Source organism: Takifugu rubripes, chromosome 6 (genome assembly GCF_901000725.2).
Source record: "Takifugu rubripes chromosome 6, fTakRub1.2, whole genome shotgun sequence".
Taxonomy (NCBI): domain Eukaryota; kingdom Metazoa; phylum Chordata; class Actinopteri; order Tetraodontiformes; family Tetraodontidae; genus Takifugu; species Takifugu rubripes.
Window position 1 is genome coordinate 2,502,154 of NC_042290.1, and position 12,360 is coordinate 2,514,513.

Below are 12,360 nucleotides of genomic sequence, written 5' to 3' on the forward strand. Positions count from 1 at the left end.
ATTTTCACATTTGAATTTTTTTTAATAGTTTTTCAATTCATCACATGTTCGATTTTATAATGTAACCCTTTGTGCATTTTTATTTAAACGTATGAAAATCTGACTGATTAAATCAATGACATAGCCTAATATGACCTTTAAAATAGAATGTTTAAAACTTGTGATTAAATTATTTCAATTCTTTGTTTGTTTCTTTCTTTCTTTCACTATTGTTTTGAAATAGTGTATATTTGATTACATTAAAGCTTATTTTTAATCACTAAAAATTAATGTTTGAGTTGCAATTTGAAATGAAGTAAACTAAATTGAATAACCAGCCAAAGCTTTATAACAAATGGGAATGACACACAAATGACACACATATTATTATTTTTAATATAGTGAATATGTGGTGATATATTTATCAGCTCACATTTTTCCCACTTTTGTGGTTACTGTTGGTAGTTACTGGATTTCAATGAGCTCCACAAATTCCAAGTAGGACGTCTCGATAATGCCCTTTAGTGTCATTCTGTAAAAAAAAAAAAGAGAGTAAATGAGTACACTGATATAACGATGGGCTTTTTTTAAAAACATGAATGCATCACGGTCATACCAGTATGTCTTCTTGTACGGAAACATCATACATGGCCCTGTATTCATCCAAGATTTTCTTCAGGTCGATCTCAGAGCGACTCACCAGAATCCTGATCAGCGTATCCTCACATGTGCCATGGCCCTGTGATCAGAAAAATGTTAGAAGAACGTACTCTGTCATTTTTCAGTACAGGCACCAGTACACTGATGTATGGATGGTTGCATGGTTGATAAAGTTAGGCTGTGCAGATGCTCGAACCCTGATGTTCAACGTTAAGTGAATTCAGACTTCATGTATCAATGAAAGAAAAAGGGAATCATAGTTAAAGAGACCTTCATAGCTTTATGGAGCTTCTCAGCGAAGAAAGCTGGTGTGTTCCAGGCACACTTCACTAAAAAACAACAGCACAATCAGTTAAAGTCACTCCTATTTCCTATTTGCCACAAGATTTCCTAAATTGCCACCAATGCAAGAATTCAGATGGTGTCATCATGTATGGTTTTTTAATCGGCTTTTGGAGACTGATCAAATCTGAAATGGTATCATTGGTTTGTCTGAGGTTTTGTGATTTCTGTACTTTCTTAATTCTGCTTCTTGATTAAGATTATTATCTAAAGCTGAGAATACAGAAGGATGCCTGGGAAATGGAGAGTGCATAAATTATACAGTGGTTGAATGTAGATTCAAGGTCACCATGGTAATATCATGTAGACACCTTTAGTTAAATATTTCTTCACTATTATATTTATATAATGGATCATTATACTGAGGTGAAGTGACATTAACAGTGTCTTAGCATCAGTTTACAACTGTCCTTACCAATGTCAATCAGACAGTCTTCAATATCTCCCTTCAACTCCAAGTCCAGAGCTTTCGGCAAAGAGATGTCGCTGAGGGCAGCATACTGCTGGAAGGCTAGCCATTACAAAAACAACAACAACAAACAAACAAGTATTTATGAGTGAAAGAACTCCCAGCAAGACAGGAAGCAGCTGCATAATACAATAATATGCTGAGGTTACATCCCGAGTGCTCTTAAGGGACATCATCTAATGCTGCCTCCTCTGTGTTTCAGTCCCTTCACTCTGTCCTCCGTTGCTCCTTACTCTTCATCACTGTTAGCTAGTGTCTTGGCCATCTTTAAGCCTTAGAAGACAGCAACACTTGTACATTTTTCTACATAAACCTATAAAGGGCACACTCTCACCACTTGACAAATGAGCTATTTCCTTTGTGGCTCCCTGGACATTGAATAACATTCAGAGCAGCCTAAAGTTAACTGATTCGATCTCTCTGGGAGAATTAAAACTATTACAGAGAAATGCAGCTTATAACAGTATGTCATATGTGTGGGTAGGTCTCCCTTAATTGTAATTATTAAAGGATGAATAACATTAAATTAAAATAGGAAATAAAAAGAAGACAAGTTTCTACGCTACCCTTTCTAAATAGCTTTAGCTGACCAAGTTGTGACAATTCTAGAAGCTGATTCCTTTCTTGCTGTGGACACAGAACTGACTGATAAGTCACACAGGCACCTGTTTTATTTGCCTTCACATCAATTTTAATGTGAGAAAAGATATTTTCGTGTATTCTTTCCTCTGCTTTTGCAACACAGCAGGGTGTGTTTGACTAACAAGAGTGTGGTTTCACCTGTTTTACCAGGTACATGGGTTGTTAAATGTAAATGAACAGTGAGGAAGGTATGACTTTTGAAGTCAAACCTGTTTTTAAGCCAAAGCCCTATAATGCTCTTACTCTTGCAGAGCTGTGGCCCACTCCGTCTGGTCAGGATGTCGATGAAGGCCGCCACATTTATCCCTGAGGCATTCTCACCTGCCTCAAAGAGAATCTGCAGGAGCAGCACAAAAACAAAAACATGTCTCACAAGTAGCTTACTGCAGTCTTTCATTAGTCTCTTCAACATTCTTTTCTTTGTACTCATGAAACAGAACATTTTGCACTGTGATGTGGTTCATGCACATTAAAAGAGGAAGATATGCTCATTTTTCTTGTACCCCTGCATCCTTTCGGGCAAGTTCAGTGTCCACTTCACCATTCTCATCTTTGTTAGCTTGGAGCATGGCCAGCAGGGCTGTGGTGAAGTCCCCGCTGGTCTCATCCCTGATGACATCCTCCAGATCTATGTTATATTCTGAGAAACATTCAGGCACAAAGACAGCACGTGTTTGCAAGACAATAATGGAAGAAAGCGTGGCTGCTGTGCTTTCAGCTGTAGATTGTGTTTGTTGTTACGCTGTCTGAGTGCATCAGGTCAAACCTTCCTTGAAGGCGCTCTTGATTTCCAGAATCTCCTTGTTTGTTCTTGTTGCAAAAATTTCCACCAGGACATCTTCATCTGTGCCCAGACGCTGTGAGAAAAGAAACAGACCAATAGGTTCATTTATTTAATCTAAGCGTATATAATTTAGCATTTATTGCCTCTTTTGGAAGCAAATATTTAACTCTTACCTGATTAACACAGTTTAGTTTGATTCAATGCTGCATTTGAGGCAAATCAATGTATTTGATTTGAATTTATTTACATTTGAAGAGAGCAAAATGAACTAAATGTGCTCAAAAAGAATGTTAGATGAATGTACTTTTGCTTGTTCTTGTGATGTCAGACTGGCATCCAGAACAACCAATATCAGTCGTTTCAGATGTTTCACTGAGCTCTCTGCAGGAAAAAGCTATCTCTGGAAAGCAGACTGCTCAATACTGTGCAAGGAAAAGGTACAACTTTGTACCTTTGTGGCCTTCCTGATCAGGTAAGCGTCAAAAGTAGCAGGTGACATGAGCAGAGCCAGAGAGACGTCCTCCAAGTCTGACCGGAGAGCTGACTTCAGAGCTTTGTCCAATCTCTGCAAGACACACAGAGCAGCACCAAACATCCACACTGTCACTGTAAGACGCCCGGTAAAAGCTGCAGGGTCTGTTGTTTAGGGCTGGTGTGATTAGAATTACATAGATTCTGTAAGATCCTAGAAAACAAACGGAAGAAAATCTGTTTCTTGGCCCATTATCAACATTTCCTAAAAATTTGAATCAAGTCTGTTCAATACTTTATGAGTTCAAAGCGAACAACCAAAATAAATAAGGCCGGCCATTATGTAGCCTCCTTAGCAGAGGTAAAAACTACGTTCTAGTATTTTAACTCATCTGATTCACAAGTAAAAATCAATCACTAACATAACATTGCCACGCTTGCTTTTAATGTAGTAAATTGTAATGCATTTAAGCAACTTAAATTCCAGATAAAGTGAGATGTTGCGTCACCAAACAACTAAAAATGTGTCCATATTAAATGTTGTTTGAACTTATTCTTCTATCTTTTTCATATGGGAACGATGAGTTGGCATTTTTATTCACTTGTTAAATAGTGGACTTTGTAATGGGAACTTTTCACACACCTCCCCAGCCGTTGCTTCATAAACTACTTTGATCTTCTGCCGCTGCTCGTTGTTTCTCTTCACCAGGATTGAGACGATCACGTCCTCGTCCACTCCTGCAACAGAAACATTTGACCTCCGACCTCTCTTCGAAACCTTTTTCTTTATCTCTTATCCTACATGGAAGTTTTTAGATGCAACGAATTCTGACACAAACAGGCCTTCCTCAATCATGCTAGTGTGGGACTGATCATTTTAGGCTTGTTTAGTCCTCAGATACGCTAAATGTCCTATGGCAGAAGACATACCTCTTGATTCAATTGAACTCTGCAGATTTGAGGCGTCACTTCGTGGGTCGAAGTCTGGGTACGGGGCAATTGTTCCATAATACTTTGGTTTCTTTTTGCCCTTTACCTGCAGCAACAACCAAAAGCAAACAAGTCATTTTGACCAAAGATGAAAGGAAATGTAAATTATTGAGGAAATATTACATGGACATCAAGCGGCAGCTCCTCTTCTGTAACTTTGATTAGATCTGATACTCACTGTGACGGTCTCATCTGGGTCTCTGTCATGGATGACGTTTTTGAAGAACTTCTTAAAGAAGGACATCTTTGCTTCTATAAAGCTATAAAATAGCAGAGTGGACTGAAATACAAAAGATCCTCACCGCTTCTGCTCAACAAGGTCACAGAAAGTCTGGTTGGTGTTTCGTATTTAAGTCGCCCAGCAGCGTCTACGCCCGTCTCTGCACAAATGATTTCATTTTTTTTTTTTTTTTTGCAGAGCATCAACCTATCACACGTTACCTCAAACACAACATTCCAGTTGGGGGACAGTCAGAGGTTTGGCCGTGCGGGACTGGTTGGGTGACTATGATGCACAGACTTGTACTGTAAACTCACAGGAGTTCCACCCTAATCACACAACTTCTCATTTAGTTACACAAACTGAGAAAGAGACAAAATTCCCATTCAATCCCATTTCCTTTTATACAGAAATGTGGAAGCGCAGTTTTGAATGTTGCTGATTTTTGTTGCTCATATATGCATCTTCCCTTACATATATGTTTCATATCCATTTAATCATAATCCAGCCGTCCTTTTTACCAGCACTTACTTCGAATCAATGATTAGGGCCGCACTTCAGTCCGTCCCTGTAACCTCTGGTGTTGGAATTCACCCAAATCAGGTCACCAGTCAAGCACAGGACACACACACACACACACACACACACACACACACACACACACACACACACACACACACACACACACACAGGGTGCGGGAGGACACCAAAATACCAAGAGAGATTACACACTCAGGTGCACACTTCTATATAAATGTTTGATGCAGAATGGAACCCAGAGCCAGTGCTGACCTCATTACTGTACATTCTGTCACATTATCTTTAGTCCTAATGTGTTTGTTCTATATGTTTTTAAAATTGGTATTCAGCTGTTCAGTTTTCTGACAGAAATATGCAGCTATGACTTAAAAGTAGTGATTAGCCTCATACAGGCCACTGAGTCCCTCTGTTACTGGTCAGTGTACAGACGTATTGCTGGAACATTCCTCATCTTTCCACTTTCCACTTCCTGATTATTATGGGCTGCTTCAGGCATCGGAAGCAGCTCATAATAATCAGGAAGTTCATAATAATCAGGAATTATAAACATTAAAGTGTATTAGACAACACAGTAGATGCAATGTTGTGTCTGTACAGTTTCATGAGGGTAAAAAAGACCAAAAAAATAAAACAAACGTCAGAGTTCTCACTTTTATGGTCCAAGAAAAAGGGGTTTTCATTGAACAACATGAACAAGATGATTCAAATCATATTTGGTACACGGACACATCCTCTTGTTTGTCCTCTTAATGCAAAAAATAAGGGAAAATTCCTAATTAGAATATGTAAATTTATTATACAAGACCAGAATGCAACCACATACCAAATATAAACAGTCTTTGAAACGGCACTGAGGATTACAGTTTGTACACCTGCAAGTTTTTAACAATGACCTCATCTCTCATGCAGGAATAAGAGTCCCTAATGACCATCCTTTATGTAGCCTGAACAGCTGTGAAGGACAGGAATGAACATGAAAGATGTTTTTGCTATGTTTTTTGTCTTTGTTTTTTTTAACCTGTCCTGTACAAATGCTTGCTAAGCCATTTTAGGATCTCGATGCTTTTGCGTCAGATTTGCTTCTTCGAGCCAAGTCTATAGAACACATCTTGTGTCATTATGAATGCTAATTAATGGATTTTTTTTACATTTATATGTTTGTTTGAGGGACTTGCTGAACCTGACAAGAGAGAGGGAAAACTAGATAAACATGCAATAAAAGTTAATCACTTAAAAATGAACTAGCAAAAGCAGCAACAAAAGTATTATAATAAGTTATTAAAATAAAAGTAATACAGATAATGGTATTAAAGATAACAGCAAAATTGACAGCAATGAACATGTGTGTGACTGTACCTGTGTGACAGTGTTTTTTGTTTGACACCTAGCGTAATATCGGGATGCTAAATCCCAGTAGAGGTATGGAGCACCTGCAGACCCCCACAGAGGACAAAGGACGTATCCTGAAAGCACAGTGCCACAGGACACACACACACACACACACACACACACACACACACACACACACACACGCACACACACACACTGTGCTGCTGCTGCTGTCTTTAATGTGGTCCTCCACCATAGCCATGACCTCGACCTGCACCAGCAGCAGCAGCAGCAGATGTTCGGGGGCCCCTTGGCCCCAGTGGCTGACTAACTAGCACTCGAGTGTGTGGGTTAGCAGATGCCAGAGCCACATCTCTCTGCAGACGAACACCTTTCCCTGCTGATCCAGGATTGGTCTTGTTTGGTTTGGTTTCAGTCGGTGTTGTCTTTTCTGGCGGAGACACAGAAGAGTTCACACAAGAATTTATTTTTTTCATTTACTAATTTTATTTTGATAAAATCATATATACTGTTGCTGGTCAAGAGTCTACTGACCAGTTTCTGGTGGAGGAGCAGTAGAGGCGAGGGATTGGTTGGGCAGAAGATCCTCCAGGTCTTTCATGACCTGGTTGGTGCTGTCCGTGTTGTTCCTTCTGTTCTTCTCTTCATCCCGAGCCTGACGACGAAAAGCGAGGGGAGACACAAAGAGATGAAGGGAAACTAAAATGATGAAAACACGTTTTAGTCACAGATAAAGTCAAAGCTTCATGCTGATATCGTATGTTTTCTGCTCACCATCTGCATCTTCTTTTTCAGTTCCATGTTGGACTTTTGGTAGGCTTCAGAAACTGAGTTCAGGTAGTAGATGGCTAGACTGTTGAGACGAAAAGGTTTTTAAGGTATTTTGTAAGTGGTTTTTCATTGGTTTCACATTCAAAGAATAAATAAATCTTAATTTTGGGGTCATTAAAAATAAAAGCAGCTTTGGTCATTTTCCAAAAAAGCGCTACAACCAAATCACCATCTCTGCTACAAACATACACCATGAGCAGCACGGCGGGTATGATGAGGCCAGGATTGGCGGCGTAGCTGAAGAGCGTTCCCATGAAGGCTGGTAGGTCCAAGTCAATTGTCTCCATGATCACGTCAAACATCTTGGCTTTCCCACTACAGGCATCAACATGATTATTGTGTGTACATGTGGAAGTGCATGACACTTTTGTTTATGTTGACACCTGAAGGGTCCACAGTCAAATGAAGGAGGCAGGGTCATGATAGTGTAGACTACAGGTAATAGACTGAGGAACAGGATGAGGAGCAGCAGACCCATGTAGAAGTTATTCGACTTGGAGGCCTTGAACACTCTCTCATGGGGCACATTGGTGGCCATCACAGCCCAGCACTGATAGTACATGGAGCTGAGGAGGCGGAGAACGTTAATGCCAATCAGCCCAGGCGCATAAAAAGCCCCCATCCTGAAATACAGCACAAGAGGTCATCAGAAATAAGTAATAAATGTGTGTAAATATGCATACCATGTAAGTGGAATAATCAATAACAACATCTTGGGAATTTTTACTAAAGTGGGAAATGTAATATATGATTGAAGGTAACCTAGATGAAAGATTGATTGAGTAATTAAGCTTTTTTGACTCTGATGCAACAGAAAGTAGAGGGCTAGACACAGATGTTGATCATCTGTGCAGCAATATTAACAAAATTTTACTGCCATCAGGACTAAATATCCAAAGAAGGCATTTACCAGATCATTCCTTGATTGAAGACCAGTCCAAGCACATTACCACTGATGTCAAACTCAGCATAAGAAGGCTAAAAGAGAACAGAGGCAGTGATTGATTTCTGATATTCAAATAGTTTGGAGTCGTGACTGAAACATGTCTGACTAAATCAAAGCAATTCTATAAAAATATTCGTCGACTCTTGGTGATATGGATAATGTCACTAACAGCAAGTATTTACTTCATTTCTGTTGCCTGGACATTAAACATTTGGTTGATTTGGAACCAGTCAGACTTACAAATCCAGCTTCCAGGTCCCAGCACCAGCAGTAGTTTAGGAAACGAACAATAACAGCTCTGGCAAAGTCGCCAATCAGGATGGTCAGATAGGACACCTGGATGTCCGACACAGTCAGCTTCACAAACTCCTGGAACAAGACCGATTTGGAAAAGTCCAATGTGCATATAACATTTGGAACAATTGTGTTGTTGCTTGCGACAATAAACGTGAGAAAATAAAGCAGCTCCTTTTCCAGGACTGATTGAAAACATCATTATCAGTTCGGCCCACGCATGCCAATGCTACCCTGTAGGCTTCCTCATATCTCATTACAACATATATTTGCTTAATTTGAATTACTATGCCAACTGCAGTCTCCCAGCAGGGTCCTCTGATGACATCAGCAGGATCCATGGGGGGAGGCGTGGCCTCGGTGTTGTTGATCAACAGTGAGTAGTTGGCGTAGTACTCCTTCATGGCCCATATGGAAGCGTTCTTTATGGCCTGTTCTTCTTCCAGCTGCAGGGCACAAATGAGGTATTGAGTTAACAATGGAGCAGGAATGTGAATTATTTGTCAACTATAGTTCAAAGAACTGACACCCGCCATGTTTCACTGTTTACCAGAGCATATCGGACCTTTCAGAATGTGAAGGTCACCTCTGCACTTGCTCTGGTACCAGAGACTGCTCACTGATCTGCTGGATTCTGTGGAATCAGGGGCAGGCTACTGCTGCCTCTGGTCTAAATTTGGACTTTGGATGCCAAGACATAATGTATTACCCTGCTGGGTAATGACAGGGAGGCATTATCATGCCAGGGTGGGATTCCACCATTGGGAGTAGCTTTACAATTAGGGTTTGTATCTTTATGTAAGTCTCCAAAAAAAAAAGGTTTTAAAACCTCATGAGTGACTGATGAAAACGGCTTTCTGTGTTAAAATGACTAATGTTAACGTAGAATTTATGAGTCACTGATGATTGTAATTGTAATTGCTAGTACAATATTGGAACTCAATATGTAGCACACACACACACACACACACACACACACACACACACACACGACATTACCTTTGTGTTGACCTCATCAAACAAGGCAAACAGGAAGGTATAGAGGTTCCCCAGGAAGAGGGCAAATATGCGTCCCAGCTGCCACTTGAGGGCAATCCGAGGATGATAGTCCTCCAGCTCAGCGATGGTTTCAAACAGAGGGGGACACACCAAACCGAGCAAGGACATGATGATCTCCAACTGTTCATATCATATCATATCATATCATATCATATCATATCATATCATATCATATCATATCATATCATATCACATCACAACATATCATATCATAACATATTATATCATAACATGTCATATCATATAATATAATATCATATCAAATCATATATCGAATCATGTCTACTTGATCTTACTGCGTGATCTAAAAATTTCCCCATCATATGAAGTTAACTTTATTATTTAAATGATAGAGTCATATTGGCCACCTGAATCATTTAAATCTTAATATAACATCAAAAGAAACAGTAAATAAAAAAAACAGCAAAGGGCTATCTTTCTTGTAATATCAACCTTTAATCATGTGACATTACCTCATTTTTTTCATACCAGCTGAGATCATTCCGTGTGGCAAACTCCTGTGACCGCTTTACTACGAAGTAGATGAGGTATCCACTGCCGCCAAGGCTGCAGGTGATCAGGACGTTTGCCAAGACTCTCAGGAACCTCCGCAAGTGAATGTTTTCATCCTTTTGGTTCTCCTGTTCATCTACGATGGACTCCTGTTTTGTCACACATTGGCAGGGCAGAGGACCTCTCAAGTCTTTGACTGCAGTAACAACGACGTTGCAATGCTCACCTTAAAGCTTGTGGTGATAGAAGCATACTTGTTGTCAGCAGTTTCTGGGTTGCCGATTAAGTAGTCCCAACTTGTGAACATTTTCCAGGCGAATGTGAACTCTCCTTCCTCTCCATCTCCACCACCAACATCTGCATTTTTGGCCATTCTGAACAAATAAAAATAAGCATTTCTCATAGATATTTCTAAATACGTCAATGGATAAACCAGTGCAACATACTGCAGCACACTCACGTGCGGATTACAACCATCAGGCTGTAGCCGAAGGTTCCAATCCCAACCAAGAGATAGGACAGGGGTAGCCTGAACTTCAGGAAGCCAATGGTCCTCTGGTTGTTGTAAAATCCATAGAAAAGGACGGAATATTTGCAATAACCCTACATGAAGAATATGTACAGAAACATTATTTACTCTTCTTATACAGTTCATTGATGGGCAAGTTGATGGCAAATTGATGGGTTAAATTTCATTATTTCTCCTCTGTTGATGTATGATGGCATGAAAACGTATAGTTTAACTTTTATTAACTTTAATAACATTCGTATGGTGTAAAAACATTAAAAACAGACGCAATGTGAATTTAAAGCCAGTGATGGAGGAAGTACTGAAACTTAGTACCTAAGTAAATATATAAGTGACCTGCAAAACATATATTCAAGTAAATGTATAAATCCTACATCAACAATCTTACTTAAATAAAAGTACAAAGTACTTACTTCTAGATTTAGTAAATATTTTAAAATTAGTCATGCAATGGGTTGTGCCATTTTGATAAAGAGCGTATATATACTGATTTATGCCTCTAAAGATGTTACCTGGATATTATTAAATTACCATTATGCTAAACCAATTAAGACAACAATTTATATCTTTATATTAATTATGTCCAATAACATATAAGTGCCAGTTAGTGTCCTGATCTACAAAGCATTACCAGCGAATTGGTTTAATTTTCAGTCAACATTTTTTCATGCAAAATTTTTAGCCAATAGAGTTGATGAAATATAACATATAACACAAGAAATTGTAGAAATTTAGGGGTGTCTAAAGTACAGACAGTTACTAAAAATGTAATGGAGTAGAAGTGAAAGTACGCACAATTATTTTTACTCAAGTACAGATACATTAAACAATTACTTAAGTAGTAGTAGTAGTTCACTACATTACAACAGTTAAAAACTCACATTAAAATCCATGAGAACAGAGTAATCCTGAGCAGTAGCTTGTTCTGCTCTGGGGACAGTCTTCCGTGGAACAGATCCATATGGAAGGCCCATCAGAACCTGCAAATTAAAATAAATATGAATCCTTAAATGTCTAATGGGCTATAATGATTTTTATTCAATTTTTAAAATCATAAACAAGAGAGCACCGTCTCACCTCTGGGATGACCACAAGTCCAAATGTTAAACCAAATAAGACCAGGTTCATGCCGTACATCCAGCGTAGGAAGATAAAATAAGAAGCCACAGATGAGCCGAAGTGACCTGGAGCGTTGAGAGTGTTAGTACCGCCATCCCCCGCTAGAGGTCACTGCTCAGCCGGTTCATATTCAGCAACACTTACTCTCCACCTCTTTGATTTTTCTCTCCCAGGGGATGCAGGCTGTTTTAAAATTATCAAAGTCCCTCTGAAACTTGATCCATTTCTAGAAGAAATAATAGGGGGAAAAAACATGATGTCTCCCTTTTTACTTTTACAAGAAAGTCAATAGCAAATATAAATAACAAGGTTCCTTCAGAAAATTGAATTCATTGGCTTTCCTCAGTTATAAATTATTTTTAGCTTTGAGTGGAACACTAATCAATATACTGTGCTAAGATTAAAGCAGAGTGCTGATTTTATTTTTAAACTAAGCAGCAAATGTGCTTTTTTCTTTAAAACATTCTGAATAACCTTTGTCATCATCACTTTGTAGGCATACCACTTCCTGCCTTTGCCTTTGCCCAAAGCTCCTTCAAACGTATCCACAAATTGTTGGGCTTCCCTGCAGCGATAAAGTAATGTTAGTACAAAGATGAAAAACAAGTTGCTGCCACACACT

General features: G+C 39.1%; 2 protein-coding genes across 2 annotated transcripts in view; both read right to left on the reverse strand.

The window, feature by feature from the left end:
• Positions 1-351: 351 nt before the first annotated feature.
• LOC101075366 (annexin A1-like) lies at positions 352-4,722 on the reverse strand. The gene is made up of 11 exons (XM_003965129.3): positions 4,516-4,722; positions 4,278-4,383; positions 3,991-4,085; positions 3,328-3,441; positions 2,859-2,949; positions 2,596-2,732; positions 2,336-2,429; positions 1,397-1,492; positions 910-968; positions 596-718; positions 352-511 (listed from the first exon to the last, which is right to left on the reverse strand). Exons 1-11 carry the CDS (start codon positions 4,579-4,581, stop codon positions 455-457), a joined length of 1,038 nt encoding a protein of 345 aa, XP_003965178.2. The 5' UTR covers positions 4,582-4,722; the 3' UTR covers positions 352-454.
• Positions 4,723-6,424: 1,702 nt separating this feature from the next.
• tmc2a (transmembrane channel-like 2a) overlaps positions 6,425-12,360 on the reverse strand; it is a 9,289-nt gene continuing 3,353 nt past the window's right edge. The window contains exons 5-20 of the mRNA XM_029838028.1: positions 12,213-12,303; positions 11,883-11,964; positions 11,697-11,803; positions 11,501-11,599; positions 10,551-10,693; positions 10,317-10,464; positions 10,051-10,239; positions 9,518-9,697; positions 8,806-8,964; positions 8,465-8,593; positions 8,189-8,256; positions 7,662-7,901; positions 7,468-7,593; positions 7,222-7,300; positions 6,982-7,102; positions 6,425-6,877 (exon numbers count right to left, since the gene is read on the reverse strand). Of these exons, the coding sequence (XP_029693888.1) occupies positions 6,663-6,877; positions 6,982-7,102; positions 7,222-7,300; positions 7,468-7,593; positions 7,662-7,901; positions 8,189-8,256; positions 8,465-8,593; positions 8,806-8,964; positions 9,518-9,697; positions 10,051-10,239; positions 10,317-10,464; positions 10,551-10,693; positions 11,501-11,599; positions 11,697-11,803; positions 11,883-11,964; positions 12,213-12,303 (2,176 nt within the window). The 3' untranslated portion in view covers positions 6,425-6,662. The remainder of the gene's footprint in view (positions 6,878-6,981; positions 7,103-7,221; positions 7,301-7,467; positions 7,594-7,661; positions 7,902-8,188; positions 8,257-8,464; positions 8,594-8,805; positions 8,965-9,517; positions 9,698-10,050; positions 10,240-10,316; positions 10,465-10,550; positions 10,694-11,500; positions 11,600-11,696; positions 11,804-11,882; positions 11,965-12,212; positions 12,304-12,360) is intronic.

Bases quoted from the DNA above. Each gene is read 5' to 3' on its own strand.
- LOC101075366 (XM_003965129.3), bottom strand. From the start codon at position 4,581: ATGTCCTTCTTTAAGAAGTTCTTCAAAAACGTCATCCATGACAGAGAC. The intron at 2,950-3,327 runs GTACAAAGTTGT...CTTTTCTCACAG, and splicing joins TGATCAGGAAGGCCACAAAG to CGTCTGGGCACAGATGAAGA. The intron at 512-595 runs GTATGACCGTGA...TTTTTTTTACAG, and splicing joins CCGTACAAGAAGACATACTG to AATGACACTAAAGGGCATTA.